The 22,617-nt window shown below is 38.1% G+C and overlaps 1 protein-coding gene across 2 annotated transcripts; it reads left to right on the top strand.

Moving 5' to 3' along the window:
- The first annotated feature begins 2 nt into the window (after nucleotides 1-2).
- On the top strand, nucleotides 3-19,130 carry LOC112292164 (proteasome activator subunit 4). 2 transcript variants are annotated; one of them, XM_073539138.2, is made up of 37 exons: nucleotides 3-720; nucleotides 2,008-2,441; nucleotides 3,245-3,347; nucleotides 3,777-3,886; nucleotides 4,138-4,260; nucleotides 4,498-4,614; nucleotides 4,881-5,052; nucleotides 5,598-5,717; nucleotides 6,159-6,226; nucleotides 6,472-6,573; nucleotides 6,955-7,162; nucleotides 7,850-8,092; nucleotides 8,574-8,701; nucleotides 9,005-9,110; nucleotides 9,328-9,546; nucleotides 9,694-9,843; nucleotides 10,108-10,190; nucleotides 10,302-10,504; nucleotides 10,689-10,884; nucleotides 11,128-11,207; nucleotides 11,735-11,852; nucleotides 12,123-12,281; nucleotides 12,575-12,743; nucleotides 12,979-13,022; nucleotides 13,245-13,287; nucleotides 13,597-13,739; nucleotides 14,271-14,380; nucleotides 14,499-15,029; nucleotides 15,470-15,813; nucleotides 16,052-16,297; nucleotides 16,537-16,632; nucleotides 16,949-17,127; nucleotides 17,492-17,573; nucleotides 17,777-17,907; nucleotides 18,139-18,231; nucleotides 18,389-18,542; nucleotides 19,001-19,130. In XM_073539138.2, exons 2-37 carry the CDS (start codon nucleotides 2,170-2,172, stop codon nucleotides 19,025-19,027), a joined length of 5,472 nt encoding a protein of 1,823 aa, XP_073395239.1. In that variant the 5' UTR covers nucleotides 3-720; nucleotides 2,008-2,169; the 3' UTR covers nucleotides 19,028-19,130. The 2 variants fall into 2 exon arrangements, with proteins under 2 accessions (XP_073395239.1, XP_024396134.1); XM_024540366.3 differs by lacking the exon at nucleotides 19,001-19,130 and adding an exon at nucleotides 18,719-18,941.
- The last annotated feature ends 3,487 nt before the right edge of the window (nucleotides 19,131-22,617 follow it).

The following is a 22,617-nucleotide window of genomic DNA, read 5'->3' as shown; positions in this document are numbered from 1 at the left end:
GACAGACAGACGGACAGACAGAATGCTAGTAGATGTGACTCCAATGCAACCTTCCTTCCTTCCTTCGTTGTTGCCTTTTTCTCCCCCATCGCCAGCAGCTCCTCCTCTGCTGCTACTCTGCTGCTGCTGCTGCTGCCTGGTGCCTGCCTGCTTGCCCTGCTTTGCCTGTTGCTCGTCCTCGTCCTGCTCCTTCTCCTCTACTCTCTCTCTCCTCTTCTCTTCCCCTGCCCTTTTCCTTTCCTTCTTCCCCTTTCCGTCCTTCTCTTCCCCTGTTGCTGCAGCCTCGCTCATCACTGCGTGCGTCGCTTCCTCCGACACTTGAGCAGTCCGCCGTCGCCACTTACCCGATCCTTACTTACCACCGCAAAGCTCTACCGCCGCTCTCTCCTCCTCTGCGTGCTTGCCTCCCTCCCTTAGTCACCCCTCCCCGTGCCCTCTCCTAGCCATCTCTTATCTTCTTAAACGGTGCGTATCTGCGTTTGCTAGCAGAGCTTGAATGTCGAGGACATAGTTTGGCTCTCGTTTTAGTAGCTTCTTTCTTTCCCGGTGGCTGGATTGGCGACGTGGCGGTGGCTCTTGGAGGTTCGATGCATGTGAAGTGCGGGAGATCAGGGAAGGAGTCGGGGAGATTTCTAGTTTCGAGATAGGCGTGCAATTAGCTTGCAGGGCAGCGAGGTGGACGCTTTGTTGGTGTTCTGGATGGTTGAGTTTCCTGTGGAGGTAAATGCCTTGACTCTCTAGAGCGGTGGAGGTTGTTTGTCGTGCAGTGAATTGTGTAAGAAATTGTAGGCGGGAGCTGAGGTTGACATGTGCTGGCTGATTGCCGATGAATGATCCGTGCGAGGGATTAGGATGTGGCAGTTAGTTGTAGGTGCTAAATTGGGTGTCGGTTTGAACTAGCTAGATTGTGCTGCAGTTGATTTAGTTTCCCGAAATGCATGAATTGTGCTTTCCTCTAGCACCGCCATTGGTTAGGTTGGGAGATTGGGCCTCGGATTGGAGCGAATCCTTGAGATAGTTATTTTATTTTATTTTATTTTGCTTCTAAGAGCAGAATCTATATTTGGCCGCATCTTTTAGGGGAGCTTAGACGGTGTTTGGAAAATTGTCGGGTGGATTATTAAGGTGCTTTGTGATGTGTCACGGGTGGTTGATTTAAGCTGCTCATTCGCGGCGCACAATTCGATTGACATGCCGCAGTCTGTGTAGGACTCGGGGGTTTGAATCTTTATTCTGCCTGGAAGGAGAATTTGGGCAATTGTTACAATTGTCGCACGGAGCTTTGTGCAAAGCCTTTTTAATTTTTTTAATTTTAATTTTTATTTTTAGTTTTTTAGTTTTTGGAGCAAGATAGAAGTTTATAATGTGTTGTTCTTCTGTTGGCTTACCATGTTTTGATCTAATACTGATCCTATAGTAACCTTTATATTGAAATTCAAGCTCAATCAGTTCTGATCGGAGATGCTAGGTTTAAAGTTGCCTTGACCTACGAGATTATTGTAGCATTCTGATTTTCCTCATGCCTCTGTCCAGTTTTCTAATGCACTAGTGAAATTCAATTTCGGTATCATGCCTACTTGGTTATATTAGAGCCAAAGTTTAAGAGATCTTTCGCTCTTTGTTAATCGTTGGATGCACGATTAAGTGATTAGTGGGCTGCCGTTGTCTGGATTTCTGAGGTTTCCCTGTCTTGAAACTGTCAGATTTAGCCTTGCTTTCAAACTCTTTTGGTGACCTCAAAGATTTGCTTATTTTGTTTATTTCTATTTATTTTTATATCTTTTCTTATCCCTCTTAAAAGTGGTATTGATAATTTACTCCGCTGAGAGTTCATTGAGCGTAGTTGTCTGTTTCAATACAGCTTAGGCTTTCAATATAGATTTAGGATTTGTAATCGGTGTGGTAATTTCTCTGCTATATGATGAGATCCTAAAGTTGTTCTAAGAGATTATCTGGTAATATTTGTCTTCTGATCGTTGGTAATGATTTCTTTGGGGGCTTAAGCAGAGTATATTGCCGTCGTATTTTTGGCCAAGGTCTCGCTGGAGGCAGCGTTTTGCTGAGGGAGGTGGCTCAAGTATGCCAATAAAGTAGGCGGTATTTCATTACCTCATGCTATTTTGAAATCACAACAGGCAACACCTAAATTGATTTTCTCTCCACATTCGGATGGGGTTTACCAACGTCCACTCGTATCCATCAGAACTGTCTACGGATATGGAAACAGAAGTCTTCTTAATGGAAAGTTCAATTGATCCGCAACGAAAGAATGAACAGATGCATGTTTATAACAAGTGGCTTCCTCAGTCGATGGTAGAGGAAGTCAAGGAAGAGCCACAGAGGTTTCACAAATTGGTGGTTATTATGGAGGAAGAAATGTCGTGTCTGGACACTCCAGCTGCTCGCCTTGCCACCACAAAGTGGATACCTGTTATAAACACGTATGTTCTTCTTTTTCTTTCCTTGTCTTATTCAGTGATATTGTTGCTGTGAGTATCCACTTCTTTGGATGTGTCTGTTCGCCAAGTATTCGGGACGAACACTTCAGTCACAAGTCTTTGATGAAGAAAGAGAAAAATGTCAACTTGTTAGTCTGCAACAAGCTTTGAACGAAGTTAACGAAAAATGCATTGATGAAAGGATCTGGAAAGTGCTAAGATTTGAGTGCATTCTCATAACTGAGATGGAATGCAAATGGAATGCGTAGCGAAGTACCAAATGACTTTGGAATGGCCAGCTTATTTGACAGCTATAAGCTTGTTCGTTTACATTGATTACCCGGCTCTCACTTTGTGCGCTACGTATATGTTTTAATGGTATGTAGAAATCAGTTGTGCGGGGTCAGACCATGGAAAAGTGTAGAGAGTAGAGCCCTTAATTGTACAGCCTTAGCCGAGAGACATCAGGCGCTCACTACACATGCGTGAAAGACATTGTGGTCTTTTGAAGACACTCTTTGAGATTTGATCGTTTCAGGAGTATGAGAACCTCCTTTGTGTGATCTTTCTGGGTGCTGTCTGCCTCCTCTCGTGCCTTATATTCACGGAATAACCGGATCAGCTGTGCTTGGGTCTTAGAATTAAGTAGACGACTTGACACACACGCACATTCGTTGTGCTGATCGGTCCATGAATGTTTAAGTAGTCCAATTTTTATAATAGAAGTAGGATTTATTTCGTCTTTATGATACCAATAATCCTTTATAATTTCTAAACTCTTACATTTGTTGAAATATTTGCTGCAGATTTGTGAAAGCGAAGACCGCATTGGACAACAAAGATTTGGAGTCTGTGATTAATCTTGGTCTTAAATTGTTACTAGATACAACAGATAATCTTTTTATTCAGGTCAGTGAAAGACCATGCACATAGTTTTTAGAGGACTGAAAAAGTCATAAGTAATGCATATGGCTAACGGTTTTCGTATTTTTCTTTCTTGTTATTACTCCTCATAGGAGGCATTAAATTTTAGAATATTTGATAGTTTACGCATTTGGTGTTGTGGTTTTGTCCTCAGATTCCTATTTAGACGTTTCTTATGCTACAGACAGGAGTTTGCGACATGAATCCATTGGTCTTCTTCTTGTGCTAATATATTTTACAGTGGCCTTCAGCTGATCTAGTGGATATCTGTCGGTAGCTTTGCACCGTTAGTCCAGAGAAGTTGGCTGACGTAGATCCTTTAGATATCTATATTTTGAAAAGTTGAGTGGATGCAAGTATGATATTTCAATCGCAGTATATCTTGCTGATACCAACTCCCTGATTTTGGAACAGGACCGATGGGCTGGCTGTATTAGTCGTATATTACAAAAACATCGAAAGCTTGATTTGGAGATTAAGTGGTTTCCTTTCTATTCGTTGCTGTTGGCGGTCCACTTTAAGAGGTTCTCTCTTATGGCAGAATTCTTTGTCATTGTTTACATTGCAAGTACAGAGTAGGCTTAAATCTGATCAAACTATATGCTATCTCTAAGAAATCGTTGCTTGAGGAAATATTCATTTCATACTCGAATATCTTCTGGTCTAAATTTTAATGCATTATTTGTTTTTGTAATCGGTTACGATCGTCGTCAAATTTTGTTTCTTCGTCCGTGAAAGATAGTTTGGTTATTAATGCCTGGATGCAATTTACCAGGAGGTATTCCTATGAAGGACTTGGGATTAAGATGCATCATTTGGACTCTATTACCAATCTTGTTCGTTGCTGTCGCCGGTACTTTCCATCCAAATCAGCTAGTGAAATTTGGCTCGAGTTTCGGTACGCGTTCATTGTTCCTGAATTCCTCTTTTACTTTTTTGTACTTTGCTAGGCTTAGCATAACTTCTAGCGAACAGTCAGTTTACGAATGAATTTTCTTGCACAGATCATGTATGTGTTTCGCATTCTAGTGTTGCATCTGATTATATCTTTTATTTTTATTTATTTTTATTTATTTTATTTTTATCTTTTCAAAATATCGAAATAACATTAAGGAGAGTGGTTATTGTCGTCCAGACCCGCACTTAACGACCTTGCGCACAATTCATCCATGGAAGCAATGGGTTTCATCACACTCTTTATGCCTTCAACAATAATGGAGGAAGTAGAAAAGTATCTTGATAAATCGCCAAGGTGGGTGACAATCATGTATCCATCTTTTAGTAAATTGGATAAATTTGATAAATCAAGCACTGCACGGTGGAGAAAGTGATGAAGTAAGCCAAAGATATGCTTACGATATGCACGGAGCAAGTTGAAAGAATTAGTGTGCAGTTGTTGACTGATATACAATTCGCTTTCATTCTTGGGGCCCAAAATTGTACTGTATGTGTCAAGAATGAATAAGTTTTGTGATTTGCTGAATTTGACATTTGTTTGTGTGGGTGTGTTTCTTGCAGTGATTGGATTAACGAGTGCCTAGGTCTTTGGGCAGATTTGCCGAATTGCCGGTATTGGAACCTGCAATGGGCTTCTCTCATTGCACGCTGTATCAAACATTCTAGAGGGAGCTCTTTTGATTGGAAGCCTTTCCTGCAACCTTTGTTTTCAAACTTTGTGCGCTCCTTTGAGGTAGGTAGTAGCTAAAATGGTCGAGTTATACACGGTTGCTTTCTGATCTTGAGTGTCAATATTTGTGAGGCTATGATTTCATCTCAGCGTGTATGATAGATTTCTTTCAGTTCAACTTTTAGGCCACAGAACGTTATGAGGCAGCTTAATGCACTGTAGTGGCGTACGTCAATTTTTCTGTATCATAGGTGATCTCACTATCACAGTAAAATACGTATTTCTTACTGAAATCATATACATTGACCGAGAAAGATATGATCTTTGTTCCTAGGAGTAGTGGAAAGGGTCTATTGGTTTAAATTGCGACCTCGGTATCAGAGGTACAACGCGGAGAATGTAAACTTCATGCTTGATGGTGTTCTGATACTACGTGAGTACTAGGCATGGAGTTCATGTTGACGTATTCTTGTTTCATATTCAATTTCAATCAATGTACGCATTTTTTGAAAATCAAGTGTGATTTAGTGATTATATTCAATTTATGCTGATCTTAGAATCCAACACGTTCTGTGGGTTAATCAGCTGTGCATGTGTCTTGTGTGTAGGTTCCAGTGGGGAAAGCAGGCGCATGGTGTCCAGTTAATAGGCAAGAGTCGCGGGAGTGTTCACTCGCCTTTTACAGTCGCTGGTCATCATCACCCTCCAAGGAAATGGCGAAATCCATTGTAAGGCTGACCTGTTTATCTCACATTAATACCATTAAGATCAGTTGTTTGCTAAGCCGTGTGAAATAGTGGACAGCTTTGTAGGTACTGTATGTCCTGTTCTGTGATACGTGGTCACCTGTGCTTTCAATCCAAGTGGTAACCAGTTTGAGCTGTGAGGATGAATACACGTTTGTTGGAGCTCACTTGGCTTTCAATCGGGCCAATACTTTCTTTTTTTTTCATTTTGAAGAAGTGGATGTTTTGCACTTCAATACCTCTTTTTTTTGTTTTGTTTTGTTATTTATTTATTTTTTGCAAGATTGATGCATGGTTCTAAAATGCATCAATCAACACTGAGATTGTCCGTATGCTATGTATGTTTGCCTGGAAATTATTTGATCATTGAGCTGGTATAAATTGGACATGTAGTAAGACATGAGTGGTGGGTCTGATGGGCAGGTATATTTGATTAAAAATGGAAGCGCAACACAAGGATACCTCGAAACCCTTATTGACCTTCTGGAGCAGTAAGCGTTTTTGAATGTGGCAATTTGTGATGCTTTTATGCTTAACTGGGGGAAAAAATTGTCTATCCCTGAAAGTGACCATGATATGCCTCACAATACGTAATTGCAGGTTAAGTTGCTTCTTTAGTTTCCAATATGCTTTCCGCGTCAGAACCGTTTGTTGTTATGATGTCTAATAGTATTCGATAGTTTATTGCAGACCAACTTAGATTTTAATTGGTGAAATACGCTCAATGGAATTTCAGGTTTTATCATCCTTCCAATGGGGGATCATGGACAGGATCGTTGGAGCGTCTTTTACGTTATTTGTTTGCTTACTTTCTCGATCGTCTGGCCAAAGAGCAGCGGTACGATCTTTGTCAGTGACCTGCCAATATACATTACTTCAAAATTGAAGTCACAGTAAAACGTTTTTTCTAATCAATTCAATTAGAATGTCTATTCTTCAGAAGATCTCCTGCGGAGGGTTGTTTTTCCTCTTTGTGTAGGTTCTCAACATACACTACCTGAAGTATGGAAATTTCTGGTCGTGTAGGTAGATGTTTCAAACTTCCAAGGATCCCACCGACTTTGTGTATCTTTCTCATGTGAATGTCGCTATTCTTTTTTAGTTGGCAGTATGACAGTGCTCATTCATTGCCAGAAGCTTGAACGCACGTGTACATTGTATCCAAGTATGTGAGGGTTGTGAGCGGTCATTTAATCGAATTAAGTCTTTTGAGTTGCAGAAGTTCGGAGAAGGCCCATGTCGCCCTAGGACCTGCGGAAAGAGCCGCTTTTGTGCGAACATTGATGCGGCTGATTGAGCGCGGACAGTACAGCAAGAACAGTAGCTTGGCTAGTACTGTTGGCAGCTCTGCATGCTTACTTGCATTTGTAGAACCGACGTTGATGTTGCCTTACATTGTTTCCACATTTGATACTGCGTTGGATTCTGTAAGTTTGTTCAGGATCTCCTGTCATCCCCCTTTTCAGATGTCTTAAATTTATGTTTTTGTCTTGAATTTAGATGCCATCGCCTTGTTGTTATCATGGAAGCATGTTTTCATACGCTTATGAAAGCAAAGCAGACACGGAGTATGTGGTTTGGTAATCGAATTTATTCCCTGGCTAGCTGAGGTGATTTACACTCAAATTCAAGTGTTTAGAGTATTCATGTTCTGCCATTTTCCAGCGTGGGGTTAGATGTTGGAATGATGCAAGTTTTAGTTGGTAGATCCTCATATTGGTCATTTAAGAATTCACAAGATGTTACATTAAATTTTTAACATAGCAGCCTGTTTTTGTGAAATCTTCGGTTTTGTTGTGTGCTTAGTCGAAATCATGTTTAGATTCTGACTCTTTGCTGTAAGACACTATCGGAGTAGTATACGCTTACTGAGCTGTCGAAAAATGAAGTGTGTCTCCTTGACAAGCCTTCGCGGCCAGCTGGAACATAACTAACTGCGGTGATGATAAATGTACAAATTGTTGACTGTTAACCTTATCACTTGGAAGTCGATCGCGTCAGCTTAAGTCATACTGACCTTAGTTTTTTGATTCATAGCTTGTAGCAGTCTAGTTTTTAACTCACATATGTTGGTTTTTCTCATGATTGAAGTAACATTTCTTAAATTGTTTCAGATAACAGCTACACATCAGCTGGAGACTGCCCTTGGAACCCTAGCACTTGCTGCCCGTCCTATTCTTCTTGCATCAACCAGGCATAGTCAAAATGCAGACATGAGTTCTGAAACACGGGAGTCTCTGTTAAAGTGCAAAAAGACAATAGTTGATGCTTTGTTCAGTACGCTACTTGGCTTGGATGCAAACGATCCTCCAAAAACGCTGGCCACTTTGCAGCTGTATTGCTCTGTACTTTCCAGCGTAAGTTGTTGAGATGCTGTTTGCTGAGATGAACCTGATTGCAGAGATAAAGATTAACTGGTCTTTTCTGAAAATTAGTTGGAAGATAAAAACCCACAAGACTTGCTCCTTCCGAAATTTCACTCTTCTTTCTCGCAATATGTTGGTTTCTGCCAATTGCTTTAGGCGGTTCAACAGCTGAAAGTTAAAGTTGCAATGGTGTTACAATATATCGGGACTGCTATTTTCTATTTTGAGCATCCTAATTGAACAAAGAGGATTGGTGTACTCGTGCAGTGCATATGCAGTTGTTCTACTCAATGTAACGAGGACAATTATAGTACATATATTTTCGTTTTGTTCTAGTAATTTCTTCATGCAAGTTTAGATGTAGTGAGGAAATAGTTCCGCCCCAATTAGCTTTGGTTGTAGTTCATGTTACGGAGACTGATTACTGCTTGTAAAGTGGTAATCAAAATTAACACAAATTAATGCAACGCAGGTTGGTGTAATAGGAGCTAAAGAGGATGGAGGCAGTGGAGCATTACCTATTGATTGGTCTAAGTGGTTAGATGACTTTTTATCTCGTCTCTTTGTCCTTCTCGTCAACTTAGAGCCTTCAACCACCACGTAAGTTTGCAATTTCTTAATCTCTCATATAGTTGCCCTAAAAAAGTAGTATGTGAGGGTCAATTTTTCCACCTCGTGTGGCCTACTTCATGGGTCTTTGCAATAGTATTTACTTTTCACGTACGGCAGTGAATCTCATTGAATAATACATGTACTACAATTATGCCCATTTTGACGTTGCTGGAACGGAATAATTTTGGTGTGTGACTCATCTATGTTTGTCAAGTTGTAATTGAGATAACAGTTGACAGATTTATTGATTTTTATTACCTTGGTTGTTGGGGGTGCATGTGTGGTCCGCAGAGGCGATACGGAGGCGGACGATGCATTTTTGAATGATTGTGGATCACAATACAATTCTCTCGTTGGAATAATCTTTTGTAGAACAACACTTCCTCTTTTCAATCAGGTACTACATCGCTGCGGTTCTAAAGAACAGCGATGAGAGTTAGCACATGTAGTGATTTGTTTTTAACATTCGGGAGTAGGTTAGAAAACAGATGAAAGAAACGTTTTTGATGAATTTTACAAGTAAAGCTTATCTTATACTTGTGTTGGTCGCATCATTTATTTGATTCTTTGCAGTATTTGCAAATTCCATTCACATGTAATTTTTTTTCTTTCAGGCTTTGAAGATGGTGGTGAAATTTGTGCATAGTACTGTATTGCCTGGCGCAGCAGATGAGATAGGATCTCTTTGTGGAGCTGCTGTCTATGCGAATCCTAGAATAAGTGTTGAAGTTCTTCTTGTTCCCATAATGCGCTCCATCGTGTCTTCCCTTGCCGAGTCTCCTTCCACTGGATTTAGCGGTGATGGTGTGCGGACCGAGGGTGCTGACTTTAAGGTGTGGGCGTTTTTAATTTTCGTGAACAGAAATGTTGTGATTTCGCAAATCTTTTGTGCTTTCTTAGGCCAAAGTACTTATCTCTACATCTTTGCATTTATTACCAAGTCTGTTTCTCACATTCATGTGATCCTTGTTTACTTCTAGGTGGGGTTGTCCCAAGCTTTGGAGAGCACGGTGGTTTACCAGCTTAAGGCGGTAGCTGATGGAATCGGCTGGGGCGGTGCTGCTCTTCTTCCTCACGCAGATCTCATCAAGAAAGTTATCACAGCCGCCTTTAATGCTCCTAGTCAGAAGGTTGGTTTAATCACTTGTCTAAACCAACTTGGCTAGTAATTCTCTTCGTGGATCTGAGTAGAGCTCTGCTCTTCGTGTCATTCTCCTGCTTTGCATCTGCAATTAAAACGAAATATTAATGTTCGAGGCTGTGATTTGGAATTAGACCTGCAGATAGTACATGAGGAATACCTGTTTAGGTATGGATTTTTCACTGTTTGCTTATTTTCGCGGGATTTCTTTTCAAGAGTTTATTTTGAACGGTGTATCCTGTTAACTCTGCAGGTCAATACAGCTGGCAGCTCAGTCCTCACTTGTTTATTGGGAAGCTTGGTTTGGTACTATGTAACAGATAATTACCCGGTTGGGTGAGTCTCATTTTCTCGTAGAAAAATTACTGCCATCCTTTGAAAGCTTTTTAAACCAGAGTTGCGGTTGCCTTGAAGTCTAATACTAACATTATCTTGTGGGATCAACAGAGCAGTAATAGATGACAGTGGGATTGACGTTTGGTATGCTACTAAAGGTGACTGCACCCCATCTAAAGGAACAACTTGCAAGTGGCATTATCCGAGCGAAGAAGAGATAAAGCTTGCCGAGGAGTTGGTAAATCTTCATCTGCGAGGATCACTGCAGGACCTTCGAAACATTTGTCAGGACGGTCCCCAGATTGATATTTCTGGTAGGTCGACTTCCCTTTAGTATGTTTTTTGTCAACGATCCTATTCAAATTATAGGTTGGCTTCATAGCAAGTGATACCTGGAGGAGGCATTTGTACAGTATCAGTCACATCATTCTAAATTAGTTTGGCTCTCTTGTTATGAATTTTATGCTGAACTGCTCGGTCCCTTGTTCGTCACTGCAGGGCATCAAAAAGAACATTTACGAGTTTTGCTCTTACGTGTGGAGTCTACTCTGTATGGGCTAAGGACCTGCCTCCCCGATTTTTCGTATCCGGCTGGAGAGTTTCCCATAGCAAGTTTAGCTGGTGTTGCTGGAGTCCCGATAGGAACTTCAGCACTGCGTGAGGAAGCTGCGGAGACTATCCATCAAGCTTGCGAGTACAGTTCACACTCTCTTAACAGTATGAAATTTTGGAGAATCGTGGAGTGGACTTTCTGAGCTTCTTACTAGTATTTAACTTCCATCACTTCTAGAGTTACAGTTTGTTACAATGGTATGCAGTAGTATTGTGGATCTACTAATTCAATTGTGGAATGACAATATTTGATGTACTTCAAATTTTTAGGCAGAGAACAAACTTGAACTTTCAACTTTTGACCTTGTTTTGTTGTCTACATTAGGTACATGCTCAAGAAGCGCGCAGACGATACTACGTTGTTAAAGTTGCTGGTGGGTGTCATCGGATCCATTGTAAATTATGGTGAGGCTCACTCATATTTTTGTTACGTTCGTTATTGTGCATGATGCTGTCATTTATCATTTGCACCATTTAGTCCACAAATGTAAGGTCTATGAGAGTCTGAATATGCAAGAATACCCTAGCTATTAACAATGGCGTTATATTTATGTAGTGGAAATTTCCAGCATATTTGTTTACGTAGCGCAACTCTTGAATTTTTTATATTAGTGCTACGCTACTGGATTACTATTCCAATTTAATGAATCTTTGCTTAGGAAAGCATAATAACTTTATCTTTCTTTCATAAAGGCTGGTACGACGGATTACTGAACCACCTCATTGTCATAAACACTGAAGCAAGTGGTTTTAAAGCCACGCGAGAGTACTTTTAAAACGATCCTCCTTATTTTCCAGCATCTTAGTGGCATTTACACTGTTATTTGTTGTAATATTCACAAGCAAGTCCTATGTCACTTGAATTGGATAAACTGCTAAAACTGGTCAATTTTCCTTATTAATTGTCTGAAATACTTGGTCTGTATGTGCAGGTAGTTCTGAATACAAATCATGGGCTGCGAATCGGGGGGTGTTGGATGCAGATGCGAAATGTGTTACAGAAACGCAAGTTAACTTCATCAATGGTGGCCATAGTCAACGGCGAAGAAGGTGTGGATCATTGCTTCTTTGATCACCTTAGAGGATTTGATCCGGCATTCACTCGTGATCGTTTGGTGCATTTATTTTCTTATATGACTTGATGTGTATTCACGTATTCCAACGCCTTCATGAGCATCTGGAACACTTGTAACATTTAAGCGCGCAAGTTTTTTTAATTATGTGTTCTGAGGAAAAATTTGAGAATTTTGAAGATAGCCAGATTTTCTTAGATTTGTTCTGTGCATCATCCTTACTTGTTTTTGGGAGTGAGTGGGGCAGGCCAATTTGGGTACTTGTAGAAAGGACTATGCTCCACTTCATATGGCGATCTAGTCAAGTAGGCTGGCGGGGTCACTTGTCCACTGCTCCAGACCATGTAGCGGTTCTATGCCAGGATCTTCTAGAGTTGTCTTTGCTCAACTACGCTGCTGTGCGCTCGTAAGTTTTCTGCATTTATTTTGCACCAATTGACTTTTAAAGTTGTTTTCTATGACGATTAGGTTTTCGATTCAACTGGATCATACATTTTTAGTGAAATATGAAGTGTTCCAGGGTTGCCGAATTTCTTTCTCGGAATTAATAGTCGCTGCTCTTAAATTTTCACTTTTTTCTTATGCACAGCAGTTTGTAGAAAGATGAACTTCACTTTGTAAATGCTGATGAATAAAGAGAGTTTTACCTGTGAAATGCAAATTAGAGCTGCTGGTAATCGTTTTGGAATACTTGTTCAGTTTTGCTGGAAGTAGACTCGAGATGCTCCTTAAGCGATTTCCTATGCTCGTGAAAGACTGTATTCCGAAGTTAACTGACGCTATACAAGAGGAAGCTCCAACAGAGGATGCAGCCTTGGGTGCATGCAACGTTCTCGTACGATCACCAGTCATGCGTTACCTTATGCAGGTTTGATATTCATGATTATTGTTTTTAGCGGCTTAATTTTATCATTGAATTCTTGTCAGCAGTTTCCTTTTGTATACATCGATCTGTTTTTGTCTTAGTTTTCGGGTTACCTAGGCCACAATGTCATGCTATAAATGCCTTGTAATGAAGGGTGTCTTTTTTAAGGTTATTGAATATAGGAACTATGATCTTGAGGTCTTTTGTATTTCCTGAATTTCGAATGGTTGACTTGTAGGACTGGGATGCAATGACATCTTTTCTGGTAGCTATTCTGAATAGGTAAATTTAACTTTCTAAACCCTTGCTTATCACACAGTTTTGGGTTATTTTTTATTACCCCATTATACATCTTTAATTATGTAGGTTTTCTGGCAACATTCTAGTGGCGTTCATTCCTTTCTGGGACAATCATGTCAAAAAGTCAGAAGATCGTCTTGGCTGTGGCACTTTTTGCCGCATGAGTGCGTGACTAACGGCTAGTGATTGTGCATTTAATTTCAGTGAGCATCTGGAGACTGTGAAGACGCACAATGCTATCAGTGAGGTATGTAAATCTTTATATATATCTTTCCTGGAATTCTTTATTTCGTTTCACATGTTAGTATTAATTTGTTTCTAATGTATCTCAAGATGATAGTTCATGCTAGGTTGATATCAGGTTGGTATGTCGCCTAAGTGTCGGTGTCTATTACTATGCAACCCGTATGTGTGTAGTCACTAGAATTTATAAAACCATGACATATTCATGTGAAGGAACCTCAATTTGAGTTATTCACATAATGGATATTGCACATTTGATTGGGGTTGACTTAAGAAGATTCTCTAATTTTCTTGCATCGAGGAGGATGCGCAGGTATTTTTTGTGTTCAACCTCTTTTTTCGAGGAGTTCCTGTACGAGCAAAAAGTGATGAGGAGGATTCATACCTCTCCATGATAACGCAATTGAAGGAGAAGGTTCTCGATACTGGCGATGCTGTTGGTTCAACACATTGGCGGTCAGTAAGGCTGTTTCTTTTCAAATGTTTCTACTGATGCTCATAGTGCATGGTTTAAAATCTCCAATTAATTCTCACAAATTGATACTATTTTTGGCCTTTACTTAAGCACCCACTATTATTTAATGAGATATATCTCGAATCTAAGGTGATTTTTAATTATAAGTTAAACTTCACAAAATTATCTACGAAACACAATAAAATCTACTTATCGAGTTGAATATCCCTACATTGTAGTTTCTATATTTCCACATCGAGGTTCCTCATCCTGCTCATAAACACCTTCGCATGTGAATTTGCCTCTAGAAGGTTTACACGCCCTAATTTTTAATTTTAGAAGTATTTCTACTATCATTTTGATTACTATTATTACCATCATATATTTTCAAACCCCCTAACGAAAATTTCTCGTTAAATCGCCATGGTGAGTTTCCATTTTAATTGTGATATGATTGATCAAGTAGGCTGGACATCCTACTTTTCATGCATGATCTAGTGGTAATCCTCCACTGACATGTTCAGTTCATACAGATACAATCTTATGGCTCATGGCATGCTTTTATTCCTCGTGCTGCCACCATCATCGTCAAACTCTCCGTTGGATGGATCTACTACGTCCAAGACCAGAAAAAGCATAGCTGGTACTTCACCATTTAATTTGAGCGTTTATTTTCAGCTATTTTGAAGACGAAATAGAATTTGAAGAAGTATTTCATTTTGAATAATGAGCATTCTTAATCTGCATGTTGCCTGCTGCAGGTGGATTTATAAATAACTTGATTAGCGATTTGCCAGCTCTGCGACCTTTATCTGTGATGGCCCTTATGTTTCTACTTCCACCTGCTACTCGGAAGACTTTAAGGAACGGAATGATAAAAGGGGTTGCAAAATCACAGAGCACAATTGATGAAAATTCAATGGAAAGCATCATTACGTCCGCTTTTCTTTCCCCGGACTTTGGTGCTAACGTTGTTAAACATCTAGCTCTTGACCATAATTATGCAGAGGGGCATTCTGCTTACCAATCTTCCAGCATGAATGACATGGGACTTACAGCATTGATGCCTTCTGTCAAGCGTCAATGGCCATACACTCGCACTTGGGATTCCAATTCTTCTGGGGAGCAGTTTCGTTGGTATTATGCAAAGCTGTTCAAGTCTCTAGTTCGAGAATCTGGAAATGTCGTTCTTCTGCAACTGAGGGCCCCTTTAGAAGAAGCTGCTCAAGCTGTTGAAGAACGAGGCAAGCAATGTATAACTGCAGAGATTGTAGCTGGATTGATACGCTCAGGTAAATTTTGTTTTATTTGAATTCTTTTCTATCAATGGAGTTTCGTGAAGCTTCATCTTCCTGCATTAAAAATTTGGGCATATGAAACCAGTTTAAGTGGTTTCGTATACGAAGCGGAAACTTCATAAAAAATATTATTACAAAAACTTCAAAACCTGACGATCAAACATATGGAAAATCAAAAGTCAAGAGCTTCGATTTTTGTAATTTCAGTTCAAGGTAGAATAAAAAGCATTTATCTTAATACGAACTATTGGTCATAGAAGCTAAAAACGCGGCTGGACGGATATGGTCACTGCCTTAATATGAATAACTTTCTTGCACACAATCTACTAACGTACTTTTTTTTTGACATATCTTTCAAATTGGAATAACCCTTCTTAATGTGATTTTTCGTTCTTTTGAAAAAGACTTGAACTTGTTTATCTGTTGTTTTTCAGATATGGCTTGTGTTACTGAAGCTTGGCACGATTGGTTACGGCCTCTACTGAGGAAGGTTCTGTTACACTCCACGGTGGAATCAGCAGTGGAATGGGCAGCATGTGTACGCTACGCAATTGGAGGGAAGGGTCGGTCGGGCCGACAAGTCCCTGTTCTCCGGTCATGCATTCTTGAATGTCTTGCTGACCCCTTGCCAGAAGGAGCAGCTACTAGTGTAGTGACTAAGCGTCTTATGCTTCTACAGGCTGCACTTCTCGAGCTTGGTCCAGACCAGGAACTTGAGTTTCAAGCCACACTTCTTACGGAAATATTTGAATCATATATGAATCATCCCGCGGCCCAGGTAATTCACATTTATGTACAACGTTAAATCGCGATCACTGCTGTTTGTGATTGCAGAAGTTTCTTCTTCTTCTTCTTCGTCTTCTTCTTCCTGGTTATTAATTTGTTTATTTATCTAAAGAAGTCATTTTAAGTCATCATCAGTTCTTGTGCCTGCACTCTTTTGTGATGTTCGAGACAGTTATATTTCTTTTTCAATCACTTCGACGAACTAAACCATGTGTCTATGTAATCTGCAGGTGCGAGAAGCTGTAGGTGGCCTGATTTGCAAGCTGGGCTCAAATTTGCAACGTTCAAGCAGTGAGGGACAAATACGCGTTATGAGTCTTGAACATAGTAAGGTTAAGGACTGGACTAAATTGCTGGTGGAGGGCGCTAAGTCTGCAGCTGCAACCATCCAAACCAAAGGGCTCATTCTCGAAAAGTCATCCATTGATAGTACGTCTAGTGAGACGTCTAAGGAAGCGCTCAAACGCATAGAAACGGTATCTTGACTCTGAAATTCTTGTACCTGAAGTTTGTTGATTCAGACAGTCATGAGTGATTGTGTTCCTAATTGGATCAACTGTGATGATGATTCAACTGTGATCCATTTTTATGTGGCTTCGAGCTTAGCTTTGTAGAGTTATGTTAGAACAATCTTAAAAGACTTCATAGCAGGTTTTGTCTTGGACTTTGAATTTTAGAACTCATCATCTTACATCTTGCTCAATTGATATTGCAGGCGTTTCACTTTGTAGTAGCAAGCGTACGATCTGGGAACGTTGCAGTATTCATGCCGGTGCTTCTTGACCTCCTCTGCTCCATCCTCTACATGCAGGTATTGATTTGGTCGCTATATGTTCTTCCAACCGAAATTTGTAATTTTGATTTATTCGATTGAGTTCACAGTTCATAATGCTGTCATTTTGTTTCAGGTGGGATTTTATGACTTCACAAAGTTTACTTCTGAGTTCTTTTTCGATATGTCATTGTGTGTGTTAGTCGATATAGTGGGTTGATCATTTCGAACGAATCTGCATGAGAAACCTACAGTAGTATATTCCTATGACATCATGCGTGGTCTTTCTTGTGCTTCCTTGTGCCTACTTTGAATTTCATCAAAGATATGACCGTGAGTATTGTATGTTAAGCAGGACACTTGGGATAAGGATGTCAAAGCTTTAGCGAAGTTATCCATGCAGTTGTTGATGTGGCAACTCTTCCCTTCCAAGCACTTGGAAGGAGTAGTATCAGCCATCATGTCAGCGGCTGCGCACACGAACTGGCATACACGTGTTGCTGCCTTGACTTTCTTACCACCAATTGTTTTCCGGTAATATATCCGTCTGAGAATTTGGGTTTTTTTCTGCGTTTACATTTTCTTCTATATTAAGTTTCTAATCTTCTATACTTAATATCAACATAAACTGCCATGAAGTTGATTAATATGAAAGCAATTAACTTCACGTAGACGTAAATTAGTGAAATACATTTAAAGAGTTTTTTTAAGCTATTGCTGCAAAATGGTTCCAATTGATGACAATGTAACGATCCAAATTAAGTAAAAGCTTTCGACTTGCTCTCATTTGCATAGTATGTCTTTACTACTGTTTCACAGTACCGGTAATCGCCTATATATTGCCTTCTGTCACGTGTGTTGCTACAGGTGAAAGTCCTGACTTTATTGAGCTGTGCAGGCATACCTTCATCATGAAATCATCGCATGTGTCAGCCTTGTGGAACCAAGTTCGGGGACTACTATCAGACTCACAGATAGAGGTATTTGGATGTTTCACGAGTGACCCTTACTTCTAGTTGGATTTTATTTACGGAATGGAAAATATTTCAAGAATTTTATTACATAGCTCCGTAATCTGAGTACACAATACGTCTATTTCTAGAGAAATGAATTATTTATTTCTTTGTCTTATTCTGTTTTAAATAGCTCTTCCTAATGCAGTAAATGCTTTCACTGTTTGCAGGTAAGAGAGCTAGCTGCAACAACCTTAGCAGGGTTAATGAAAGGTGCTGGTAGTCAGCTCGGGGAGAACTTTAGGGCAGAAGCTTACGATGCTGCTGTCTCACTTCAAGAGGCTAGCAAAGGCCTCAAGAGGTATTTTCCGTGAAACTTTTCTATGTATGCTCTCCTACACTGGGGAGGTATTCATTCGACGAGCCTAGGTTTAATGAATTTGCACCTTCTTACTTTTACTAGAAGATTAGAATTAGCTAGGATTCTATGAATCCTTTCGGGAAGTACACGAACTGAACTTATAGTAACAATTTATAATCTAAGAGGCACTTGAATTGGAAACTGAACATGACATAAATGTGTGATGAGAAGGAGGAGGGCGGAACCCGGTACCATAGCTTCTCGACATGGAGTTGTCTTGGGTGTTGCAGCTTGTGTACTTTCTGTACCGTATGACATGCCTCAGTAAGTTTTCTTTTCATATATTTTTGAAAGCTTTTTGTACATTCGAAACGCTGTTTGAAGTATATGTGGCTCTTTTTTACACCAGAATAATTGCTATTTTTGAAAAAATCGATCACATATCCCTGAAATTCGTCTTGTGAATTTGTTTGTATTTCAGATGGCTTCCAAGTATGGTGACAGTGTTGGCCCAGTTCAATCACGAGAAATGGCCGATTAGCGCCACGGTAACCAAAACCATAGCCGACTTTAGACGCACCCATTTGGATACGTGGGAATTCCAAAAGCTACAGTTCAATGAGGAACAGTTAGAGGTAATTCTTTCCAATCCATACAAACTCCACGTTACGAGGGTTTGAAACTTGCATCCTTTCATTGCGCTTTATGGCATGTTCGTCTGGCAAGGTTGTTGGGTTTTTCTTTATCGTAAACCAAAAACTGGTAGACGGTCAAAGTTTGAAAGTGGTCTGATTTCTTTTCGCATTTACAGGTTTTATCCGATCTGACGTCATCAGCTTCTTACTTCGTTTAGCATGATTGAATATTCTAATCTATTTTTAGAACTTATATACACATTTATTTTTCAAATTTATCTTTTTAGATCAAAGTCTTTTAATCGCTCGCAGCAGATAAATCATTTCCCCTAAATTTGGGTTTAAAATGGCATATTTTCATCTATTAACGAGTTTTGGATGCGAGCCCAATTTTTACCAGGTTGTTTTACTTTCCATATTTCGTATTGAAGCCTCTTATGTGAATGGATATAATGCAGGACATTGTTCTATTTGTCCTACATTGAATAATATAGGACATAAAACTTCCACCAGACATGTAAGATTTCAGTAGATATTACAATAAAATAAAGAGTAAACTAAAGTTTATTCTTTCTCCTATTAAGATAATTGGTATTGTTTAACGTGCAAAACCCTTCTTAGTGAGAAATTTGTTTCTTACTGTTTCTCTCTTAATTCTTGTCTTAATGTAGGACACAATCTTGATTATTATCTATGATAAACTAATTAGAAGGGTTTGGATACAATGTTTACTTGATCTAAATGGATACTTTGGATTTTTGTTTTTTTAAGTGGTTATTGAAAATATATACATATACTTCTAAAAGTGATAAAATTGTTTTATTTTTAATAATGTGGGTGACGTGATATAAATGAAAGATAAGTTTTTATCACTTCCAAATTTTTAAAAATTGGAATATTAAACAATCTTGAAAATACATAAGAATTGGCAAATAATGGCATCTAATATTTTTAGTAGTTTAGTGAATGCAAGCTTGGAAAAATAAAGTAATAAGTCTTGTTGAAAGAAGAATAAGCTCTTTTTAATTTTGATCTTAGCCAATAAGGTATGATCAATTGAGATTGTTTCAATATTATACATAAAGTTAGGATCCAATAAAAGATGGACAAAGTCTAGGAAGAAGAGTGATTCATCAATGGAACATGGAGGTATTTTAGATAAAAACATGCACAATATACAATGAATACATAGCTTAGTACTAATAAAGTATATTCCAATACTTACTAAGACTTGTATGAGTAGACAATTTTATATTAGAACAAATCCATATAATGTTTCCATTTATTCTTATAATTATGGTTTGTTCATGTTTTCATTAGGTAGCATAGGATTTGTACCTAGCTTGTTTCTTAACTCTATATTTGTAGAGGAATCCCTCCTTCCGCGTTTAGAAAAGCCAAGCCATCTCAATGTTTAAACCTTGAGTTGATTTTGTGTATATTGAACATTATGGCCAATTAAGTTGATGTTGGTGAGGTCAAAGTACAAGTTACAATGAATTAAATTAAAGCCTAGGATTAGAAATAATACTGGTATAGTTTTAGAATCAATTGGTTGAAGATGGAACCAATGCTTTTTTTCATCTGCTATTGTCATTTGATAGGGTCCCATGAATTTAGTCCAAAATTTGACCTTCTTTTCACATTTTTGAACTTTGTTGATATTAGCATGAGCATGAGTGCCTAAATAATCTTGGTATTAGAGCAATCTATTTAACAAAGCATGCAAATTAATAGGTTCAACTATCATTATGGGTAGATTTAATGGTACAATTGACAAGTGTTACTTTTGATTATACAACATCTTGAAAGGTGAAAAAATTGTGCTTAAATGTACACTTATACAATAGGCATAGACAATTGTAAGCAATGTTATATACTAATACATATAGTAATTATTATTTTTCTCAATGAAGGAATATAATATTTAATTGAATCTCCCAATCAAATTTGCTACATTGAAAATGATAAGGCAATGTAGTAGTATGCTTGATATGTAGATGAATAACAAGGACTTCTATTAATGGGTTCCAAAATTTGTTCCTATTATTGGTTGATATTTTGATGGGACTACTATGCCACATCATAATAGAGTCAAAGAAGAAATATGCTACTGTCTTATAATATTTGGATTTCAAAGCCTAAACTTCTACCCACTTTGTGAAATAGCATGTGGTTACAACATATTTTTGGCTTTCTATTGTTGTTGGTAATGGCTTCATGAGGTCCATTTCAATACACACAAAGGATTTTTAAATGGACATAGAAGTCAATATTTTTAATTTGATGCTCTTATCATATGTTTATTTTACTTGGCAAGTTGGACATTTCATGATGAAAGTCGTGACATCACTCACCATATCAATGTAGTAGTATATTTCTTATAATTGCTTAAGAATTCAATGTACTACAAAGTGCTTCAAAGTATATACTGCATAAAATAGTTTGAAACTTTGTAGAAGATTGGAGACTTAAGGAATTTGTAAGATGTGAATGCCTTCTAGAATATTTTTTTTATAAGAAAAAAAAACCATCTTTCATGAGATATTCAAAAAGATGGTACCTCACTTTTTTGGCTAGAGCTTTATTTAGCCAAATGGTGATTATGCAAATTTGGCAAGCCTCCATGACTTCATCATATAATCTTGTTTCTATCATGTATATTTATGTTGTATGTTGAGGAATTTGCTTTGTTTAAGAATGGAGTCAAGAATGCTTGCCTCAATGTCTCCTTTCTTTGATTATCCCAGTAGATTGTTACAATAATAAAGTTTTAGTCAAGGACATAAAGCTTGAAAAAGAAATCCTCAATATATTCTTGTGTCACTCAAAAAGATAAGAAAATCACTCAAAGATGATATAATATTAAATTAAAATGGCTATTGCTAAAGATAAAAAGACTTAAAAAGACTCGAAACAAGACTAATGACTAGAAGGTATTCATAAGAATGAAGAAGGCTTCACTCTTGCCTCCATATATATGTTTTTAATTAAGAGCTATGTAGCTGTGTCCTATAGGACTTCTAAAATATATTGACTTTATAAGACACGTATCTTAACTTGCAAGGCAAGTTTTTTATGTGTCCACTACATAGTTAGCTTGTTTTGTAAACTATCAATACATGGATAACTTGTTGATCAAGTTTTTAACCTACCAATCAACTATAAAAACATATAAAGTCAAAGCAACATCTATGAAGCTTCTAAGAAGCTTCTCTCAAAAGTATTATGAAATAAATTTATTTTTAATTCCTTCTATTTAATCATATAGATAAATATTAGTATAAATATATATATTCTTGACATTATATTTCTTTTTAGAAAAGAATTCCATGAGGAGTAGTCATCATATGTTGAGGAAATCTAAGATGTGATAAATTGTGTTTGCTACATACTCTGATCTTTGTTCTCTTCGAAAATAGTTGATAGGTCCTCTTAGTCATTGATAGTATTTTATACTAGGATAGGAAGATCATCTTATTATTTAATTATTGTTGAGGCCTTTGTAACTCCCTTCAAATAAATCATTTGGAACATTATTAGGAGTCATTTCAACTTCTAATATAATCACCAAACATTGGAAGTCTCTTCTAAGGTTGAGATATCGAACACATTATATCTCACCATCTATTCGAGGAAGGACACGTCATTCTAGAGGATCTTTATCTCGATTATGTCATCTCGAAGGTTGTGTTAATTGTAATATTTTTTCCAATGTTATATGATAATACAACTATATAGTGAAAAATAAAATATGGATGTTATTATAGAAGAACCTAGCAAAAATATGTAGTAACAAAATAAGAATAAATAATAGAAAGGTAGTAAAAGATTTAGCCTTAATGCTACCTATTTGTAGAAGGGACTTCTATTTATTTTGCATAAATGAAGCAAATCAAAATAAATTAGATAAAAAATGATATAGGCATGTGTAAGAGGGATTTAAGAGTAGATTTTAGCAAAATTTACTTGAAGAAGCTTAGAATTGATATCAAGAGAGGATTGATTGTCAACTTGGATCAAAATTAAACTTTGAAATATAAAATTATACTCTTATGGTGATTCTAGAGTTCTT

This window comes from Physcomitrium patens, chromosome 15 (genome assembly GCF_059467195.1).
Source record: "Physcomitrium patens ecotype Gransden chromosome 15, ASM5946719v1, whole genome shotgun sequence".
NCBI classification, from domain to species: Eukaryota; Viridiplantae; Streptophyta; class Bryopsida; order Funariales; family Funariaceae; genus Physcomitrium; species Physcomitrium patens.
Note: the sequence above shows the minus strand (reverse complement) of the source record. Positions and strands in the feature narration are given on the sequence as shown.